The sequence below is a fragment of the Thalassophryne amazonica genome, chromosome 4, assembly GCF_902500255.1.
Source record: "Thalassophryne amazonica chromosome 4, fThaAma1.1, whole genome shotgun sequence".
In the NCBI taxonomy this organism is placed as follows: domain Eukaryota; kingdom Metazoa; phylum Chordata; class Actinopteri; order Batrachoidiformes; family Batrachoididae; genus Thalassophryne; species Thalassophryne amazonica.
In genome coordinates this window covers 30,696,895-30,716,031 of record NC_047106.1, presented here as the reverse complement: position 1 = coordinate 30,716,031, position 19,137 = coordinate 30,696,895, and the positions used below count along the sequence as shown (strand labels likewise).

Sequence of the window (19,137 nt, the reverse complement as noted above, 5' to 3'; positions counted from 1 at the left end):
TTGGGGCTATGACAGCAAAATCGTCTGCTCCTCTTCTACTACAATGAACAGCATGTGTAATTCAGTCAATTTTATAATCCAGTGTGACTTGAAGCACAAGTTTGACTCGTTGGTCCACACTTGCTTTAGCATTTGTGTTCACCATCAAGCTTTATGCACATGCTCCATGTCTTTGCCTTCATTTTTTCTTGGAGTGTTACAGTGCCACATACAGGCCTATAACACTCCAAAACACTGTTATCAGTCGTTTTCAGTGGTTTTGTTTCTATGCACATATTTCTTGAAACAGTGTTGTGTTCACAGAACGCTTTTTTGAAAATGATAAGGAAAAGATCGTATAGGGAAAATTGTCTTTTGGTATGGACAAGGCCTAAGATTGCTCATGCCACAAAGTTTTTTCGAGATCAGGTGAAAATGTTATATAATATTTTTTTTGGGGGGGGGGGGGGGGTAATCTCATTGACTAATCCTGCAAATTATAACTTTCGATACAGATGTACAGTGTGATTGGCTGATTGGTAAAATAACCATGAGCTCAAACTTCTGGGTATGCTTTAGGTGGTTAATGGGGTATCAAAGAAATCTTGAGGTGTTTACAGGTGAAATGAGTTTATTTTCTGCAAACTGTCCTGCTTTGTTTTTGAAAAATCAGTTGAAGCCCCCCCCCCCCCCCCCCCACCACCACCAAAAACAGTGTTAGCTTTTGTTGAGAACTTAAAATAGTTCAGCGGGTCTCCAGCTGCGAGAATAGCTCCAGCCTAATTGATTGAAACAGTTGTCAGAGTGTTGTCTGTTCGGATGGTGACAGGCGTCTGAAGAAAATGATTAGTTTTCGGTTGTGATAGAGACAGCTCTGGATGTCCCAAACTGCAAACTAATAAAGAGGGGAAAGCAATAAAGCTGCTGGACAGCAGGTTTGACTGTTTATATAGACAAATCAATAAAGTGATAGATGATGGAAAATAAGTGCATCTTGGCTGTTGATTTCTATTGGGCTTTCAAATCATGCTCCTTCCAACACACACGCATGTGTGTGTGTGCACTGACAAAGGCTGTGTTCTTATGTGCACAAGAATGTTTAAGCAATATAAGACAGGGTTTTTGAGAAGAGTTTGAATTAATAGAGTTGGTGACATGAATAAGTGGTTTTGTTTTGGTCATTGGGGCCTAAGTTAGTCTTTCAGTGCTCTTTCTGCTTGTGTTCATAAGATGTGTGTGTTTATGTTTGAGTGTCATAAGAGTAAATCTCTGAGATCAGAGGGCCAGTGTCAGGATCAATACTGAGGACACCTTCATCACAGCTTGTCTTTAATTGGCTGCAATATGTGTTTGTGAGTCACTGTGCATGTGACTGATATATGGATTCTTTAAGGATTCACTGTCCTATGAACATAATTGTCATTTTAGTTTGTTGATGTGTTATCTATATATTAAAAGCCAAGTGGCCTCTGTGTATGCGTGCCTGCTTATAACTTCGATCACTGAGAAATTGGGGAGAGCTGACAAATAGAATGCTGATAGGTCTAATATTTTTGGAGAAACTACGGATATTAGCTAGCAACAGTGAACAAGTTTTTTTTTTTGTGCATCATATGTATACAAACAAAACAGGTACTGTACAAAATCTTGAAATAGCTACACATAAAATTAAAAAGTAAAAACATAAGGGGCTTACTGTATGTTATTTGCATAAAATAAAATAGAGGGCAACCAAACATTTAAACAGATCAAATTTATCTATAAAAGAAACTAGTTTTGAAGCATTATTGGATTCAGTCAATGATAAACACTTATAATAAAGTTTTATTAAAGTTAATTAAAGTTTTAAAGTTTTTAATGAGTATTAAATGGAAATTGTAAATGGACTGCATTTATATTGCGCTTTTCCATCTGCATCAGACCCTCAAAGTGCTTTACAATTATGCCCGATGTCAGTGTATATAATGCCATATAAGACCATATAAGGCGCTTACTACACACCGGGAGCAACAGGAGATTAAAGGCCTTGCCCAAGGGCCCTTAGTGATCAGGCGGAGATTTGAACCCATGATCTTCTGGACTGAAGCCCAACACCTTAACCACTAGACCATCACCTCCCTTATTAGGTTTTGTCTTGAAAAAAACCCCTTGACATTTATGTATGTAGTTGGATAAATCTTGTTTACTCAACATGCACACTGTATTGCACATTCGGGTACTTCGTGTCCTTTTTGCCCTCTTTGGTAATGGCTGCCTTGCCCCGTGTAGGCACGGCAGCATTACGTTAGTGGTATAGGGAGTGTGCACTCTACCTTCGCTATATACAACTCCATGGACACCCCCAGTCATCTTGGGAATTTATTATTTACATTTGCCAATCCTTGGTTCTGGTGATCATAATAGTGCATGAATAATTTGTCAGTCATATACCTACAGTGTATACATTTTTGGTATTGTGCCATTTGAGTAAAGCATCTCGGGCGTCATTGTTGACTCATTCTGTCCATTCATTTTTGAAACCTGATTATTCCAGTTAAGGGTCACAGGGGGCTGGAGCCCATCCCAGGGGACCTTGTGTGAGACTGTGGTGTACACCCTGGACAGGCAGCCAGTCTATTGTAGGTCCACACAAATATTCACACAAGGGTAAAAACATACACTGCAGTGGCTTCCTGATTAACAGTAGACATTATCCCCTATAGTACAGTGCATCCACAATACATTTGTAGTGACAAATGACATTCAATCCAACCGTGTATATTTTGCTTTACCTGTAATTCCCTCCAGATACATGGCTAAAGTGAAAAAGCTGAGGCACATTTGCTGCTAGTTTATTAAAAGGTATTCTGGTGACTGTAGGCAATCTTTAAATATTCTACCAGTGTCGATTTGGGGGAGGTGATGGTCTAGTAGTTAAGTGTTGAGCTTGAGACCAGAGGATACGCGGTTCAAATCTCAGCCTGACTAGAAAGTCACTAAGGGCCCTTGGGCAAGGTCCTTAATCCCCTGGTTGCTCCTGGTGTGTAGTGAGTACCTATGTAAATGCAGTCCATTTAGATTGTCTGAAAGTGGATACTACAACAACAGCAAAAATTGCATCTGTGAGAATTCTTAATAGGAGTTTTTTATTTGTGATATTTACCAGTGTTGTATTTAAAGAGCATTTTTTTTTTTTTGTAAATTTCCAGGTGAAACTTTTTTCCATTAAATATGTTTGACTTATGGCTGTAATTTTATCTTTTTCAGATCTTATTCTCGCCATCAGCGGTCGCGCAGTAGGAGCCGCAGCCATAGCAAAGAGCGGAACCGGAGTCGCCGTAAAGCTCGCGGCCGGGAAAAGGAAAAGGACAGAGGAAGAGACAAAGACAGAGAAAAGGACAAAAGTAAAGACAGGGCAGAGAAAAAGGAGTAAGTGATGAATGGCTTTCTGTGTACAGACTTTTGTGCTTACATACACTCAAAGAAACACAATCAGAGCAAAAGCAGTCTTGAGTTCACTGAGGTCAAGCCAAAGTGTAGACCCCACTGACACATTATCAGTAAAATATAGACCAAACTATGGAGTTTAGTCTCACTTCTTCTATCTATCATTCAGTCATTCCGTCAATCCATCATTTCCTTTCTCACTTGGCCTCCCTCATCAGTCATGTACTTGGCTACAGTTGCCTTGTAATGTCATATAATTCCCACTTGTAAGAGAAGTTGGTGATATTAGAATAGAAGGTAGGTAGAGCTGCTGTACGTTTTAGAGAATATTTTGGTCGCCTGATGAAGTCTAATGTCTTTATCTCCACTTTTCTCCCCGTGGACCCAGTTGCAATAAGTCTAGATACATATGAAAATCACTTGCATCTCTGTTGTCATTGGTGCATATAACAGAGCAGTATCACAACAGTGGATTTTTAAACATTGTCAACTCCTCCACAGGTCTAACCACCTTAGAGGCCCCTTTTAGTCTGTACCAGAATAGCACCTTTAATCCCCTCCAGTACCACATGCTCTAATGTGTTTGGAGTCCACTAGAATAAGATTGGTGCCCAGTTGTTATCTGCTGTAATGAATGGCACAGAGGTGTATATCAAACTATGGCTCCCATGAGTGATGCAGCTCAGCAATACACATCAATTTCAGAGACTTTAGACTGCCAGAAAACTGTTTCTAAACACACAGCAGAGGCAGTGTTCAGTCCTCATAATTCTCTGAGTTGGTAACGGCATGATGCTGGTTTTGGGAGGTGATAAGTTAGAGAGGTTGTAACCAGAGGATTCTCTGTTTGATTCCCCGTCAGATCAGAAAATCACTAAGAGTCTAGGACCGAGCTTAGACATGTATGCACATCATTTAGGAGAGGATGACTCAACTGTTCTAGACTAATATGACCCCAATGAACAACTTGGGTAATGTGCTAAAATTTATCTGGGATGAACAGCCCGTAAATGACCACGCCCTCTTTCTTCCCAAGTGTTTCTTCAAATACAGCTGTATTTTCTAAACTACAACAGCTACAGATTTTCCCAGGTATTCAATATATTCAGAATGACTAGTACAAGTTTAGAAGATTCATAGAAGAGTGTAAAATTTCTAATTTTTATATTTTTAGAGAAAACTGCTAGGTCAAACGAAGGACATGCAGTCTAGAATCGCCACATATTTACAGTAGTGTTCAGAATAATAGTAGTGCTATGTGACTAAAAAGATTAATCCAGGTTTTGAGTATATTTCTTATTGTTACATGGGAAACAAGGTACCAGTAGATTCAGTAGATTCTCACAAATCCAACAAGACCAAGCATTCATGATATGCACACTTCTTAAGGCTATGAAATTGGGCTATTAGTAAAAAAAAAAAGTAGAAAAGGGAGTGTTCACAATAATAGTAGCATCTGCTGTTGATGCTACAAACTCAAAACTGTTATGTTCAAACTGCTTTTTTAGCAATCCCGTGAATCACTAAACTTATATTTAGTTGTATAACCACAGTTTTTCATGATTTCTTCACATCTGCGAGGCATTAATTTTGTTGGTTTGGAACCAAGATTTTGCTGGTTTACTAGTGTGCTTGGGGTCATTGTCTTGTTGAAACACCCATTTCAAGGGCATGTCCTCTTCAGCATAAGGCAACATGACCTCTTCAAGTATTTTGACATATCCAAACTGATCCATGATACCTGGTATGCGATATATAGGCCCAACACCATAGTAGGAGAAACATGCCCATATCATGATGCTTGCACCACCATGCTTCACTGTCTTCACTGTGAACTGTGGCTTGAATTCAGAGTTTGGGGGTCGTCTCACAAACTGTCTGCGGCCCTTGTATCCAAAAAGAACAATTTTACTCTCATCAGTCCACAAAATATTCCTCCATTTCTCTTTAGGCCAGTTGATGTGTTCTTTGGCAAATTGTAACCTCTTCTGCACGGCTTTTATTTAACAGAGGGACTTTGCGGGGGATTCTTGCAAATAAATTAGCTTCACACAGGCGTCTTCTAACTGTCACAGCACTTACAGGTAACTGCAGACTGTCTTTGATCATCCTGGAGCTGATCAATGGGTGAGCCTTTGCCATTCTGGTTATTCTTCTATCCATTTTGATGGTTGTTTTCCGTTTTCTTCCACGCGTCTCTGTTTTTTTTGTCCATTTTAAAGCATTGGAGATCATTGTAGATGGACAGCCTAGAATTTTTTGCACCTACGTATAAGTTTTCAAATCAACTTTTTAATCAAACTACGCAACGAGAAAAGCATGTTCAACAGGTGCTAGCTTCCTCCTTAAATAGGGGACACCTGATTCACACCTGTTTGTTCCACAAAATTGACGAACTCACTGACTGAATGCCACACTACTATTATTGTGAACACCCCCTTTTCTACTTTTTTTTTTACTAATAGCCCAATTTCATAGCCTTAAGAGTGTGCATATCATGAATGCTTGGTCTTGTTGGATTTGTGAGAATCTACTGAATCTACTGGTACCTTGTTTCCCATGTAACAATAAGAAATATACTCAAAACCTGAATTAATCTTTTTAGTCACATAGCACTACTATTATTCTGAACACTACTGTAGTAACTTGAACTTTCTGGGCTTAAATTATGTACATACATGTTGGGATAGTTCCCTGATAATCTTTAAAACATTTAAGATCTCTAGTTACTGCTGTCTGCTAAAGAAACAAGTTTTGTTTTATATTTTTCACTTTAAATCAATATTCCATTGATAACAGTATGACTGAAAATAAAATGTCATTATACTTGGCAAATGTTCATTTTCTTTCGATGTACGGTCATTAGTTGACCCACTTATTTAAGCCTTTTTCTCTTAAAATATGAAAATAGAAATTTTACACTTTTCTATGACCCTCTCAAACATGTGCTGGTCATTCTGAACATTTTGAATACCTTGGAAAAGCTATAGCTGAGCAGTTTAGAAAATGCAGCTGTATTTGAAGTAACATTCAGGACCAAAAAGGGCGTAGTCATTTTCCGGCTGTTCATCCCGGATAGAGATTTTGGCACACATCCCAAGTTGTTCATTGGGGTCATATTAGTCTAAAACAGTTGGCTTATCCTCTCCTAAATGATGTGCATAGATGTCTCAGCTAAGTCCTCTACTATAAGGGCCCAAGTTGTTCCTGGTGTGCAGTTACTTGCCTTGCATGGCAGCACGCTGACATTGGGATGTGAATAAGTGAATGAGGCATCATTGCAAAACAATTTGAGCCTCTGTATCAGCTGGAAAAGTGGTTATGAAATGCAGTCCATTTATCACTTATAGCAAGAATGTGGATGAGTGGGTTAATGCATCCCAACCAATTGAATTACTCAAAAGCCAGTAGATTCTATCAAGATACACTGAGCATAAATTAAGATCTTGCAAACTTGGATGCACCAGATTAATTAAAACAACAGCTTTGTTTAGTCTGTGTAATATCTCGTACATGTGACTTCCATCTGTTAGACTGGTGCCCTCTTTCATGTTCGATAACTTAAGAGCCAATTTTTTAAGGATCAGGCAGGCTATGATTCAAGCCAACTCGGATTTCAACGAAACATGGCTCAGAGATGGAACCTACCAAGAAAGAACTTTCCCAGATTTTTCAACCGAAAATCAAACGGTGACCTTGCCAGGGGTCATCAAAGTTCAAGGCAAAAATATGCAAAAACTGATATTTTATTAAATTCCAGTCTTTCAAGTGGTGTAACATTCAGAGCCATCAAGTCCCCAAGCTAGTTTAACTATCAAATGACTTATGGGGACAAACTCCTTCTTCTTACATACATATTTCATAGGTATTAAAGGCACTGCGCTGCGGTGGTTTGAATCATATTTGTCTAATAGATTACAGTTTGTTCATGTAAATGGGGAATCTTCTTCACAGACTAAAGTTAATTATGGAGTTCCACAAGGTTCTGTGCTAGGACAAATTTTATTCACTTTATACATGCTTCCCTTGGGCAGTATTATTAGACGGTATTGCTTAAATTTTCATTGTTACGCAGATGATACCCAGCTTTATCTATCCATGAAGCCAGAGGATACACACCAATTAGCTAAACTGCAGGATTGTCTTACAGACATAAAGACATGGATGACCTCTAATTTCCTGCTTTTAAACTCAGATAAAACTGAAGTTATTGTACTTGGCCCCACAAATCTTAGAAGCATGGTGTCTAACCAGATCGTTACTATGGATGGCATTTCCCTGATCTCTAGTAATACTGTGAGAAATCTTGGAGTTATTTTTGATCAGGATATGTCATTCAAAGCGCATATTAAACAAATATGTAGGACTGCCTTTTTGCATTTACGCAATATCTCTAAAATCAGAAAGGTCTTGTCTCAGAGTGATGCTGAAAAACTAATTCATGCATTTATTTCCTCTAGGCTGGACTATTGTAATTCATTATTATCAGGTTGTCCTAAAAGTTCCCTAAAAAGCCTTCAGTTGGTTCAGAATGCTGCAGCTAGAGTACTGACGGGGACTAGCAGGACAGAGCATATCTCACCTGTGTTGGCCTCTCTTCATTGGCTTCCTGTTAATTCTAGAATAGAATTTAAAATTCTTCTTCTTACTTATAAGGTTTTGAATAATCAGGTCCCATCTTATCTTAGGGACCTCGTAGTACCATATTACCCCATTAGAGCGCTTCGCTCTCAGACTGCGGGCTTACTTGTAGTTCCTAGGGTTTGTAAGAGTAGAATGGGAGGCAGAGCCTTCAGCTTTCAGGCTCCTCTCCTGTGGAACCAGCTCCCAATTCAGATCAGGGAGACAGATACCCTCTCTACTTTTAAGATTAGGCTTAAAACTTTCCTTTTCGCTGGGGCTTATAGTTAGGGCTGGATCGGGTGACCCTGGACCATCCCTTGGTTGTGTTGCTTTGGACGTAGACTGTGGGGGGGTTCCCATGATGCACTGTTTCTTTCTCTTTTTGCTCCGTGTGCATCACTCTGCATTTAATCATTGGTGATCGATCTCTGCCCCCCTTCTCGGCATGTCTTTGTCCTGGTTCTCTCCCTCAGCCCCAGCCAGTCTCAGCGGAGGACTGCCCCTCCCTGAGCCTGGTTCTGCTGGAGGTTTCTTCCTGTTGGGAGGGAGTTTTTCCTTCCCACTGTGGCCAGGTGCTTGCTCATAGGGGGTCGTTTTGACCGTTGGGGTTTTTCATGATTGTTGTATGGCCTTGCCTTGCAATGTGGAGCGCCTTGGGGCAGCTGTTTGTTGTGATTTGGCGCTATATAAGAAAAAAGTTGATTGATTGATTGATATTTGGTTGGGGGATCGATGTCATTGAATATAGGGGCCGCTCAAAGTTTGGACATTTAGCGAAATTGGCTGTATTTAAAGGCCCATAACCCCCTGCACCATAAAGACCCCAACCAGATTTCAATGTTTATCAAATGCAACTGAAAAAACATTGGGATCTTGATGGCATTGACCACCAGGGGGTGCCAAAGTACTCGACTTGCCCAGTTTTGAGGAAGTTTATCGCCACCTGGTGGCCCGCGCCATCAGCCTTTTTTAACAAAATTTGCAGGAGTGGATAAACTAACATCTCTACTTTATAACAGTTTGCAGAATTTTGGGGACTCCTCTTGTACTGGTTTGAAAACCCTTTTTTGCTTTAGCATTGGCAGTTTGGTTGCCCATTCTTTTTTTGTCATCAGTATCTGAAAATTATTACTCTCAGGCCTAAAATTTGTTGATAAACAAATGTATATCCAACAAATCCGAATGATTAAAAACTCAGATGCAAGTTACTTTCCCATTCGAGAGTGGCACAAATTTTCAGGTGAGTAGACTGGGGCAGTCCAGTGCTGTCCAGTGTAGTTCAAGGACAAGTAGCACGTAACCCTGAGCTGAACTCAGGTCTTCATATTGGTAGCCGACTCTTTATCCCACTGAGTAACCTGCTCCACACTAGACCATCAGCTATTATAGGATTTACTGATGATAATACTAAAAAGAGTAACTCAATAACTTTAGAAATCTTTATTGTTGTCCAGTCTGTGAGCCTCTCTGAGCAAAACATGGAGTTTTGTTTTTAAAGAAGACCGCTTCTATTTATTTTAAGATATCATATATTGCCTTTCTTAGATCAGTATCAAAAAAACAAATAACTGTAACAGTGAAATGTTAGGCTAGAAGACTTATCTATTTTCTTATTAAGGCTTCAATTTCCTGAGAAATTGATAGCAATCTCCACCTTTATCACTGACCCTGTTTAACTTTGCCTCTGTGGCTCATTTCTGTAGTAGCTTGAAGGTTTGTAGATTTCCACTTTTAGCAGTCTTAATATACTTTGAACACCATATCATCCTTTCTAGCTCTGCACAGAAATGAAGCAGAGTAGTATTTGGTTGGGAGCATACTTGGGAAGGCTTGGAGGCCTTGTGTGCATTTTTCCATGCCCCCCCTTCGACGCCAAACCAGAGATAGTTGGAGACAGTAAGAGAACAGCACTTGTCTCACTCTCTTTACCATCACTGAGGCACCTTTGAACAAGACAGTAGTGATACCAGCTATGTTGTACGGTAACAAAATGACAGGAGGGTGAGTTGAGATGCTGCCATTTTCTTTTGGAGTGATGAGGATGGACAGGATTAGGAATGAACATAACAGAGGAACAGCACAGGTCGGACGGTTTAGAGTCAAAGTCAGAGAGACGAGATTGAGATGGTTTGAACATGTGCAGAGGAGAGACCCAGGGTATATATGGAAAAGGATGTTGAGGATGGAACCACCAGGTAGGAGGAGAAGGATTCCAAAGAAGAGGTTTGCGGATGTGGTGAGGGAGGACATTCAGGCAGTTGACTTGACAGATGAAGATGCAGAGGACAGTGTGAAATGGAAAGGATTGATCTGCTGTGGTGACCTCTAACGGGAGCAGCCAAAAGGAGAAGATGCCATTTCATTTGAGCATTGTAACAACTTAGTGATAGGTAGTGAGCTCCCTTTTGCACAAAATAAAAATGCCATATTTTTAAGTCACATGTGTCAGTTCTCTACATTACCTTCAAAATCCACTTGACTATGAGACAGATAGACCAGAGTCTCGGCTGCACGGGACTCTGCTGCGGCGTACACTCACTTTGCCTCAGTTCGGATGACGGACTGCTTCAAAGTGTAGCGTACATAAACAAATAAAATGTATATGTGCGGTTGTTTTAATTCTGATGTGTGCCATTATTAACATTCAGCCAGTAATAATTGTGTATTAATTGCTGTATTTCTCAGGTAATTGGGTGTTAAGATAATTTTGTTGCACTTGTTGTAATGACAATAAATCATTCATTCAGATAACATTAAAATGGTAAATGGACTGCATTTATATAGCGCTTTTCCATCTGCATCAGACGCTCAAAGCGCTTTACAGTAATGCCTCAAATTCACCCCGATGTGAGGGTGCTGCCATACAAGGTGCTCACGACACACGAGGAGCAACTAGGGGATTAAGGACCTTGCCCAAGGCCCAGTAGTGATTTTCTGGTGAGGCTGGGATTTGAACAAAGGATTCTCTGGTCTCAAGCCCAACACTTTAACCACTAGGCCATCACCTCCACATTGGAGATTTACTTGTCCCATTCCACAATGAGCCTGTCTGACTTTTATCAACAAAGTTAGCTGTTAGCATTGTGTCCTGTTTACTTAATTACTGACTCTCATCAGTCACTCCCATTCAGTTAATGCTTTGCAATTAATGCTTGAAAATTGCAAGTTCTCCCATCAGTTTAAAGATGAGCACTTCCCTGAAATAGAAACTCCAGGGTGCCTAGGAGTTTTGCTCAGTACTGTAAAACAAGGCATTTAGTATCCCGTCGATGATGAGCTGCTTGTTCTTTTCCTCCTGTCTGTTCCACTCTTCTTCTTCTGCTCTTAATGGTGACGGGGGTCTTTATGTAAAATCCTGATTTCTCATACAATGTACTTTTACAGCCTCATTTACATCCAGGTTGCCTTGTTGGATATTTGGAGAGGAGCGGTGCAGTGCAATGTTGATGGCAGGGAGGGGTGGAGAAGAGGCTTTGGCGCTTCATAGTGTCTGTCAGGATGAAAAAGGGGCCCCTCAGAGCAGCACCCTGACACTGACTTTGTGAAAGTGTGTGTATGTGTGGTGGTGTCATCATTAAACATTTAACACTGCTCTAGTATGACAGCAGGCAACTTGGTGCTCCGGCGGCATGTTTTCATGCAAAATTCATTGAAAAAGACGAGCTGTTGTTAAGAGATCTTGTTGCCTTTCACGAGTGGCAAAGGGTAAGTGGGTGATTATTGTGTGAGCGTGTACATGTGTGTGTGTGAACATGTGTGCGTTCAGCCAGACTAGTGTACAGGGTTGGTTGGTGAGCTTTACTGGGTTTGTGTTGAGAAAATACAAATACCAGTTTCCAATGAGAGGTTTGGAGCATGAAGCTGTTTTTTGAACATGATATATTCTTATGATCCTCCATTAAGACGTGGGTTCATGTTGTCATGCTTGACATCTGTCTGTCTTTATGTGTTTGCAGAAATTCTTATGAAGGTCATACTTCAATCGTAGTAATACGACAGGCACTTGATACATACACCATTCAGTACTGCCTTGGGACAAAAATCTAATCAGCTCATCAGAGCTGATTAGATTTTTGTTGTTGATACCATCCAAGTCAAAAACCAGCATATACAGTCTGTAAGTAGTTGAATAATTTCAATTTCAGTTTCAATTTATTTTCATCTATATAGCGCCAAATCACAACAAAGTTGTCTCAAGGTGCTTCACACAAGTAAGGTCTATCCTTACCAACCCCAAGAGCAAGCACACAGGAGACAGTAGTAAGGAAAAACTCCCTCTGATGATTTGAGGAAGAAACCTCAAGCAGACCAAACTCAAAGGGGTGACCCTCTGCCTGGGCCATGCTTGGGACACACTTGGCAAAACAATTTACAAAATGAATATACAGGAAATTTTGACGGCGCACAGGACAGGAGGGTTTCAGAAACAGACACCAGACCCATCTCTGGATGGAGCCGCACCTCAAACGGAGAGGAAAAAAAAACTGAATCAGGCATCAGAAAGACAACAAATACAGTATAATTTGTCAGCATTAAGCAACAAGAAAAATAGAAGAAATACTAAGGTGATCGCTGGCCACTAGCCCGAAGCTTCACAAAAGGACTCAGATAAAGTTGAGGCCACGGCACGCTCCATTTCCTAATAAAATTAATTTTAAAGGCTAAAAAGCATACGAGTAGTAACATACTATGCCAGTGTGTCTTAAGTCTGGACTGAATAAGTCTGAATAGTGTCATAATTTTTGTAGTTCTGCCTTTGTACACCACCACATTAGAGTTGAAATGAACTTGATGATGTGGACTGTCTAGGCTCTTGTTCTGTACAGTTTGAGTCCATTAAAATACAGTGGGGCAAATAAGTTTTTGATCCACTGTTGATTTGTTTTTGATTTGTTTTCCCACCTATAACGAATGGAGAGGTCTGTAATTTTTATCGTAGGTACACTTCAACTGTGAGACACAGAAACTAAAAAAAAACCTTCCACAAATTAAATTGTTTGACTTTAAAATAATTAATTTGCATTTTATTGCATGAAGTAAATATTTGATACAATAAAAAACAGAGCAATATTTGGTAGAGAAACCTTTGTTTGCAATTACAGAGGCCAAATGTTTCCTGTAGTTCTTGATCAAGTATGCACACTCCAGCAAGATTGTGGTCCACTCCTCCATACATATCTTGTCCAGATCTTTCAGCTCCCTCCCAAAATTTTGTATTGAGTTCAGGGCGGGAGACTGGCCAGGCCACTCCAGGACCTTAAAATGCTTCTTACAGAGCCCCTCCTTAGTTGCCCTGACTGTGTGTTTTGAGTCATTGTCATGCTGGAAGACCCAGCCATGACCCACCTTCAATGCTGTTACTGAGTGAAGGAGGTTGTTTGCTAAAATCTGGTGATAAATGACCCCATCCATCCTCCCTTCAGTACGGTGCAGTCGTCCTGTCCCCTTTGCAGAAAAGCACCCCCAAAAATGATGTTTCCACCCCCATGCTTCATGGGACGGTGTTCTTGGGGTTGTTCTCATCCTCTAAACATGGTGAGTGGAATTGATACCAAAAAGCTCTATTTTGGTCTCATCTGATCACATGATCTTCTTCCATGCCTCCTCTGGATCATCCAGGTGGTCACTGGTGAACTTCAAACGGGCCTGGACATGTGCTGGCTTGAGCAGGGGGACCTTATGTGCCCTGCAGGATTTTAAACCATGACAGCATCATGTGTTACTAATGTAATCTTTGTGACTGTGGTCCCAGCTCTCTTCAGGTCATTGACCATATCCTCCTGTGTAGTTCTGGGCTTTCTCATCATCCTCACCCCACGAGGCGAGATCTTGCATGGAGCCCCAGACTGAGGAAGATTGACAGTCATCTTGTGTTTCTTCCATTTTCTAATAATTACAGCAACAGTTGTTGTCTTCTCACCACGCTGCTTGCCTGTTGTCCTGTAGCCCATCCCAGTCTTGTGCATATCTACAATTTTGTCCCTGGTGTCCTTAGACAGCTCTTTGGTCTTGGCCATGGTGAATAGTTTGGAGTGTGATTGATTGAGTCAGTGGACAAGTGTCTTTTATATAGGTAATGAGTTCAAACAGGTGTAGTTAATACAGGTAAAGAGTGCAGAATAGGATGGTCTATGAGAGCCAGAATTCTTGCTGGTTGGTAGGTGATCAAATACTTATTTCATGCAATAAAATGCAAATTAATTATTTAAAAATCATACAATGTGATTTTCTGATTTTTTTTTTAGATTCTGTCTCTCACATTTGAAGTGTACCTACGGTAAAAATTACAGACCTCTCCATTCTTTGTCGGTGGGAAAACGTGCAAAATCGACAGTCGACCAAATACTTATTTGCCTCAATGTTGCTACTGAATTCAGAGATATTGAACAAATATAGTTCAGTGTCTCTATCCTGATATTTAAGAAATCAATAGATATGCTGATTGCAGTACTTGAGTGAGGAATTGAGTGTCTGGGTTTGTGATTGTCCAAGATAAAGACTAAGGTCCAGGCTTTCATTGACTTCCTGGACATGGCCATCAGAAGTGTATCTGTGTGTCAGTATTGTAGAGATATTCACTTATCTTGGCAATGACATTCATGTCTCTGGGTCGTCAGCTTTTTAGTTTGAGACACTTGGGTAAAAAAGTTATAGAGCCATGATTTTTTTTTAATTTAACCGTTTTTTAATTTCACCAGATTAGTCCCATTGAGATGATGATGATCATTTATTGTCATTACACTTAGAAGTGCAATGAAATTATCTTCACACCCAATTACCTCAGATATCGAGATGACCAGAGATCAAGATCTCTTTAGCAAGGGAGCCCTGGACAATTATAAAGTTTCCAGTTCACCTAACCTGCATGTTTTTAAATGTGGGAGGAAGCCGGAGTACCTGGAGGAAAACCATGCAAAGTGAGAACATGCAAACTCCACACAGAAAGGCCACAGGTGGGCATCAATCCCATGACCTTCTTGCTTTGAGGCAACTGTGCTAATCACTAAGCCACCATGCCGCCCGTAAAGCTGGACAACAGGTTGCTGGACAAAAGTGTTTGGTGACAGTGATGTCTTTGCAGAAGAACGAAGGTCCATGTCTTCAGGGTCCTGGTGCTTCCTGGCTTACTGTACATATGAGATGTGAGATGTTAATGTGAACCAGTTACTGACGAATAAAAGCCTTTGGTACTCTGTCTCTTTGGAGAATCCTTGGGTACCGTTGACAAAGGAGTAGTTACTCAGGGAGACACAGATGAGGAGTATCACTTGCATTGTGAGGGAATGTCATGACATTTTAGATATGTCACATGTTTTGTGTGCAACAACCCGCATGCCTCAGTGTTGAGGACCCCAGTGGCTGATTAAAGCCAAGGCGATGCCCATGTTTCACCTGGCTGTGGCAAACAGACGCTTGCTTTCGAGAGGTGGTGATGGACTGGTTGTCTGCATGAGTGGCTGCCAAGCAGTAAGCTATGATGGTCTCAGATGAGGTCCAGCCAGAAGAAGAAAAAGTTGCAATTCCTTGAATGCTCACTTGAGGCTAGCGCATAAAGTGAGTAGGTTCCCATTCAAGCGCATGTTAAAATTTCCAACTTTATAACAGCAATAATCATGTTTACACCCTGATACAAAAAACAAACAACAACAAAAAAAACCCAAACAACTTTGGTCTTCACTGATACCTTCCACCTCCATTTTATTTTGTAACTGCTTAGTTTAAGACATTTTAAGCCATGACGTTGTGGATAATTAGGGGTGTGGTCACTTTGAGTGACAGCTGCTGAGCTGCATGTCTCTGAGGCTTATAGCATTGGTAGCTCAGAGGCAGATGGATTTGGCCACTATCTGTTGTGAAGGGCTGCCTCTGTCATTTTGAGCATTTTATGATAAGTACCTGGAATAATATGGCTTGCTGTGCGGTGAAATGAACGGATCATCTAAGATGTTTTTCCTGCAGTATTCAAGCTGGGGGAGTTTGCACTTTTAGCATCTGTTGGTATCTTGATCTGTTAGGTCCTGTTAATGCATGATTAATGAGCAGATACTTCATACAGTTTTTAGGTCATTTTGGGCGACTGGGCATGGATGTCGGGCCCCTGAAAATCATACCGCCCTCCAAAAGCATGTTATTGTATTAGCATTGTGGCTTAGTTAGCACTGTTGACTCACAACGAGAAGGACCCAAATTAGTTTCTAACCTGGTCCTTTCTGTATTCTCCCTGTGTTTAGGTGCTCTGGCTTCTTTCCACTCCCACAGACATGTGGGTTAGATGAATTGTGACACTAAATTGACCGTAGGTGTGAGTGAGCGTACAAATGTTTGTTTGTGTATCAATGTGTGTCACCCTTGAGATAGAATGGTGTACTGTGACCCTTAACGAGAGGATAACACGAGGCTTTCATTGATCAACATTGATGCATTTAGACCAAGTATGGCACCCAGCTGACTTGGTGAATGCTCTTTCATTACAAATATATTTTGTCGACTGTTCAGTAAGCTACAAAAACATGTGGATGTTTGGTCCAGATGTGCGGACAGAGCAACAGCTGTTTTTATCAAACCTTTTGTGTGTTTCTGTGTTTGACAAATGTAACTGTGCTTTAGTCTGACTATTTCAAGATGATCATAAATCCCTCCATGTTAGTTATTTCTGGTATAAACGTTGAACAAAGACGGCTCTAGAAAAAAAAAAGTAAAGTAGTGAAAGAAGTAGTAACAAATGAAATAAGGAAGGAATGACAAAAGGAATGAACTTAAAAATTTGGTTATATGTAGTGACTTACTCAATATGCGAAATTGCATATTTTTATTTTGGATGTTTATATACAGATCTTCAATTTCCTTCATATATTTTACTATTTTTTTGGCCCAATGCCTGATATATCCATTTCTAACAACAAAACTCTTAGTCCACATGAATACAGGTTTTTTCAGTAAAGACTTGAAGAATAAAAAAAAAAGCATTTTCATATTTTCAGGTTTTGATCCAAATTATTTCTTGATTTCAAATTATTTTTGATACCGTGTCAGACAAATATCATCATCATAATCATCATGATCATCACATATTATGAAAACTGAGATTGTTCTGAACATTTTGATATTCAATACATGTACATTACACTAACATAAATTAATGTCAATTAATGAATGAAAGTGTGGTAAGAGTTGAAAAAATACCCCTGGACCCCAATGGGTTAATGGCCTAAAGAACTTCTGAACATCCAGGCTTTGATCCTAATTTATGTCCTCATTATAAAATTTGAAACCATTCCAAACTTGTGATTTTTAGATTTCACAGTATGACCATTCTTGCAAGAGTCTGGTCATACCACAAGAAAATTCCAAGAAAATGTGGAAGTAGCAGCGTAATGGCTTCACTCACCAGGGTCATAACTTTAAAAACAGGCGATTGGCTTGTTGTACATTTTGATTGATCCAGGAATCAGCATATAATTCACAGAAAACTATCCATACAGTTAATTTATGATGTTTCGTTGGTAATGTTTTAACTGCTATCAAATCACAAATTAGCAGCTACACTAATTCAGCGTGCAGGCAGACTTTCTTTGAATAGCAATTGGTCTGTGCCAGTGATTAACCGCCTTCCCCTGCATTTTTCCACTTAACACTTTGATACTTTCCTTCTCTGCCTTTATCCTGCCCTCTCCATGTCCTCCACCTTTCTCAAACTTGACTCCTTCGACAAAGCATTGGCCTGCATTCAAAAGAAGTCATCATCTTTTCCTTTTAGCACTGCAGACCTCTTTGCTTTTGTCTGAGTTACATGGCCGAGGCGGTGGAGGAACCTGGGCTTTCTGCACCACTCCATATTCTCGAGGTCTGTCCAATTAGGCTGAACTCCCCATCTGTGCTGGGTCAGAGGAGCATTGTTGGTCCATCTGACTGCTTTTCATGTCATGTGAGTGTGAAACAGGCAGAGGTTGCACAGCAGAGGAACGCAGATCAGGATGGAGACCTCTCATAGCAGCAGAAAGACAGATTTTCTGTGCCTGTAGTAGAATTGATATAATGAGCCTAAGTTTCCAGAAAAGGAATCATGCCTCACCTGTCATCAAAGCCTTTACTAAAATTGTTGCAAGAAAGTAGCATTTAGAAAGGTTTTGTTTCCTTTTGAAGAGTAAGGCGCAGCAGTTCAGCAGCATTCATTTTACCACACTGGCTTATTTTGTGAAGTTATTGTCTCGTATTTAATGTGTGGCATGTTTTCTTGACATTGTTGTCCATACAGCCTTGCCTGCCAGCTTGCCAGTTCCCGTGTCTGTGTGTGATTGTTTAGTAATTCCTCTCATTAATGCGTTTTCCCCTTGACAAGCTAAACAGAATCCAGCCTTACCAGAGGGGTCCTGGCAAGACCCTCAGGCCTCAGTTTCGCTAGCTTTGCTCCATCGCTCAGCCCTAACCTCTGGAAGCCTTGACGCTGTGAGGCAGAGAGAAAATAAAACAAGACCCTAGACACAGGCACTCACACATACATCTTCACCGCTGTTGATTTTTCTCTCCACTCTGAGGAAATGATTGTCTGCTTCTTTGTCTCTGTTGAACATCTATCAGCTCATTAGTGTTGGTAATACACAGAGAAAGTAAGTGTGTTTGTGTGTGTGTAGCTCCTGCCTGCAGCATCCTGTCAGCCTGTTGGGATTGTGTGTATGGGTGGTGTGGATGGGACCACTGGCTGCTGTGTTTGTCTGTACTCTTGCAGGACTGTAGGCTGTGTCTGGCTTTGGGAGTGGGTCTGGGGAGGTAGAGAGACTTCAAACACCATCCTCGGAAGATTAGGATGTACTCACGTTAACTTAAATCAATGAGCTGTAAGTGTGTGTTTTTATTTGTGTATGTGTACATCAAGGGGTGGGGCTTAGTAGCCAAGACTAACGAGTAACGCTGATGCGTTATAGGTGTGTTTGTGCGCATCGAGGCAATATGGTTGAATGGGATTGGATGAAATGGGAGTGATGCGAGCATGCAAAGAGGCTACAGTGTGCACCCATTCAGATAAACCCATGCACACATAGACAAGTACAGCTGTAGTTTCTGTTGGCCCATGGCACTATGCAGTCATTACTGGGTTTTTTACAACCAAAT

At 40.6% G+C, this 19,137-nt stretch overlaps 1 protein-coding gene across 2 annotated transcripts in view; it reads left to right on the top strand.

Moving 5' to 3' along the window:
• rsrc1 (arginine/serine-rich coiled-coil 1) overlaps positions 1–19,137 on the top strand; it is a 324,374-nt gene that overhangs the window by 71,027 nt on the left and 234,210 nt on the right. For both annotated transcript variants that reach the window (XM_034169327.1, XM_034169326.1), the window contains exon 4: positions 3,226–3,387. In XM_034169327.1, coding sequence (XP_034025218.1) covers positions 3,226–3,387 — 162 coding nt within the window. The remainder of the gene's footprint in view (positions 1–3,225; positions 3,388–19,137) is intronic.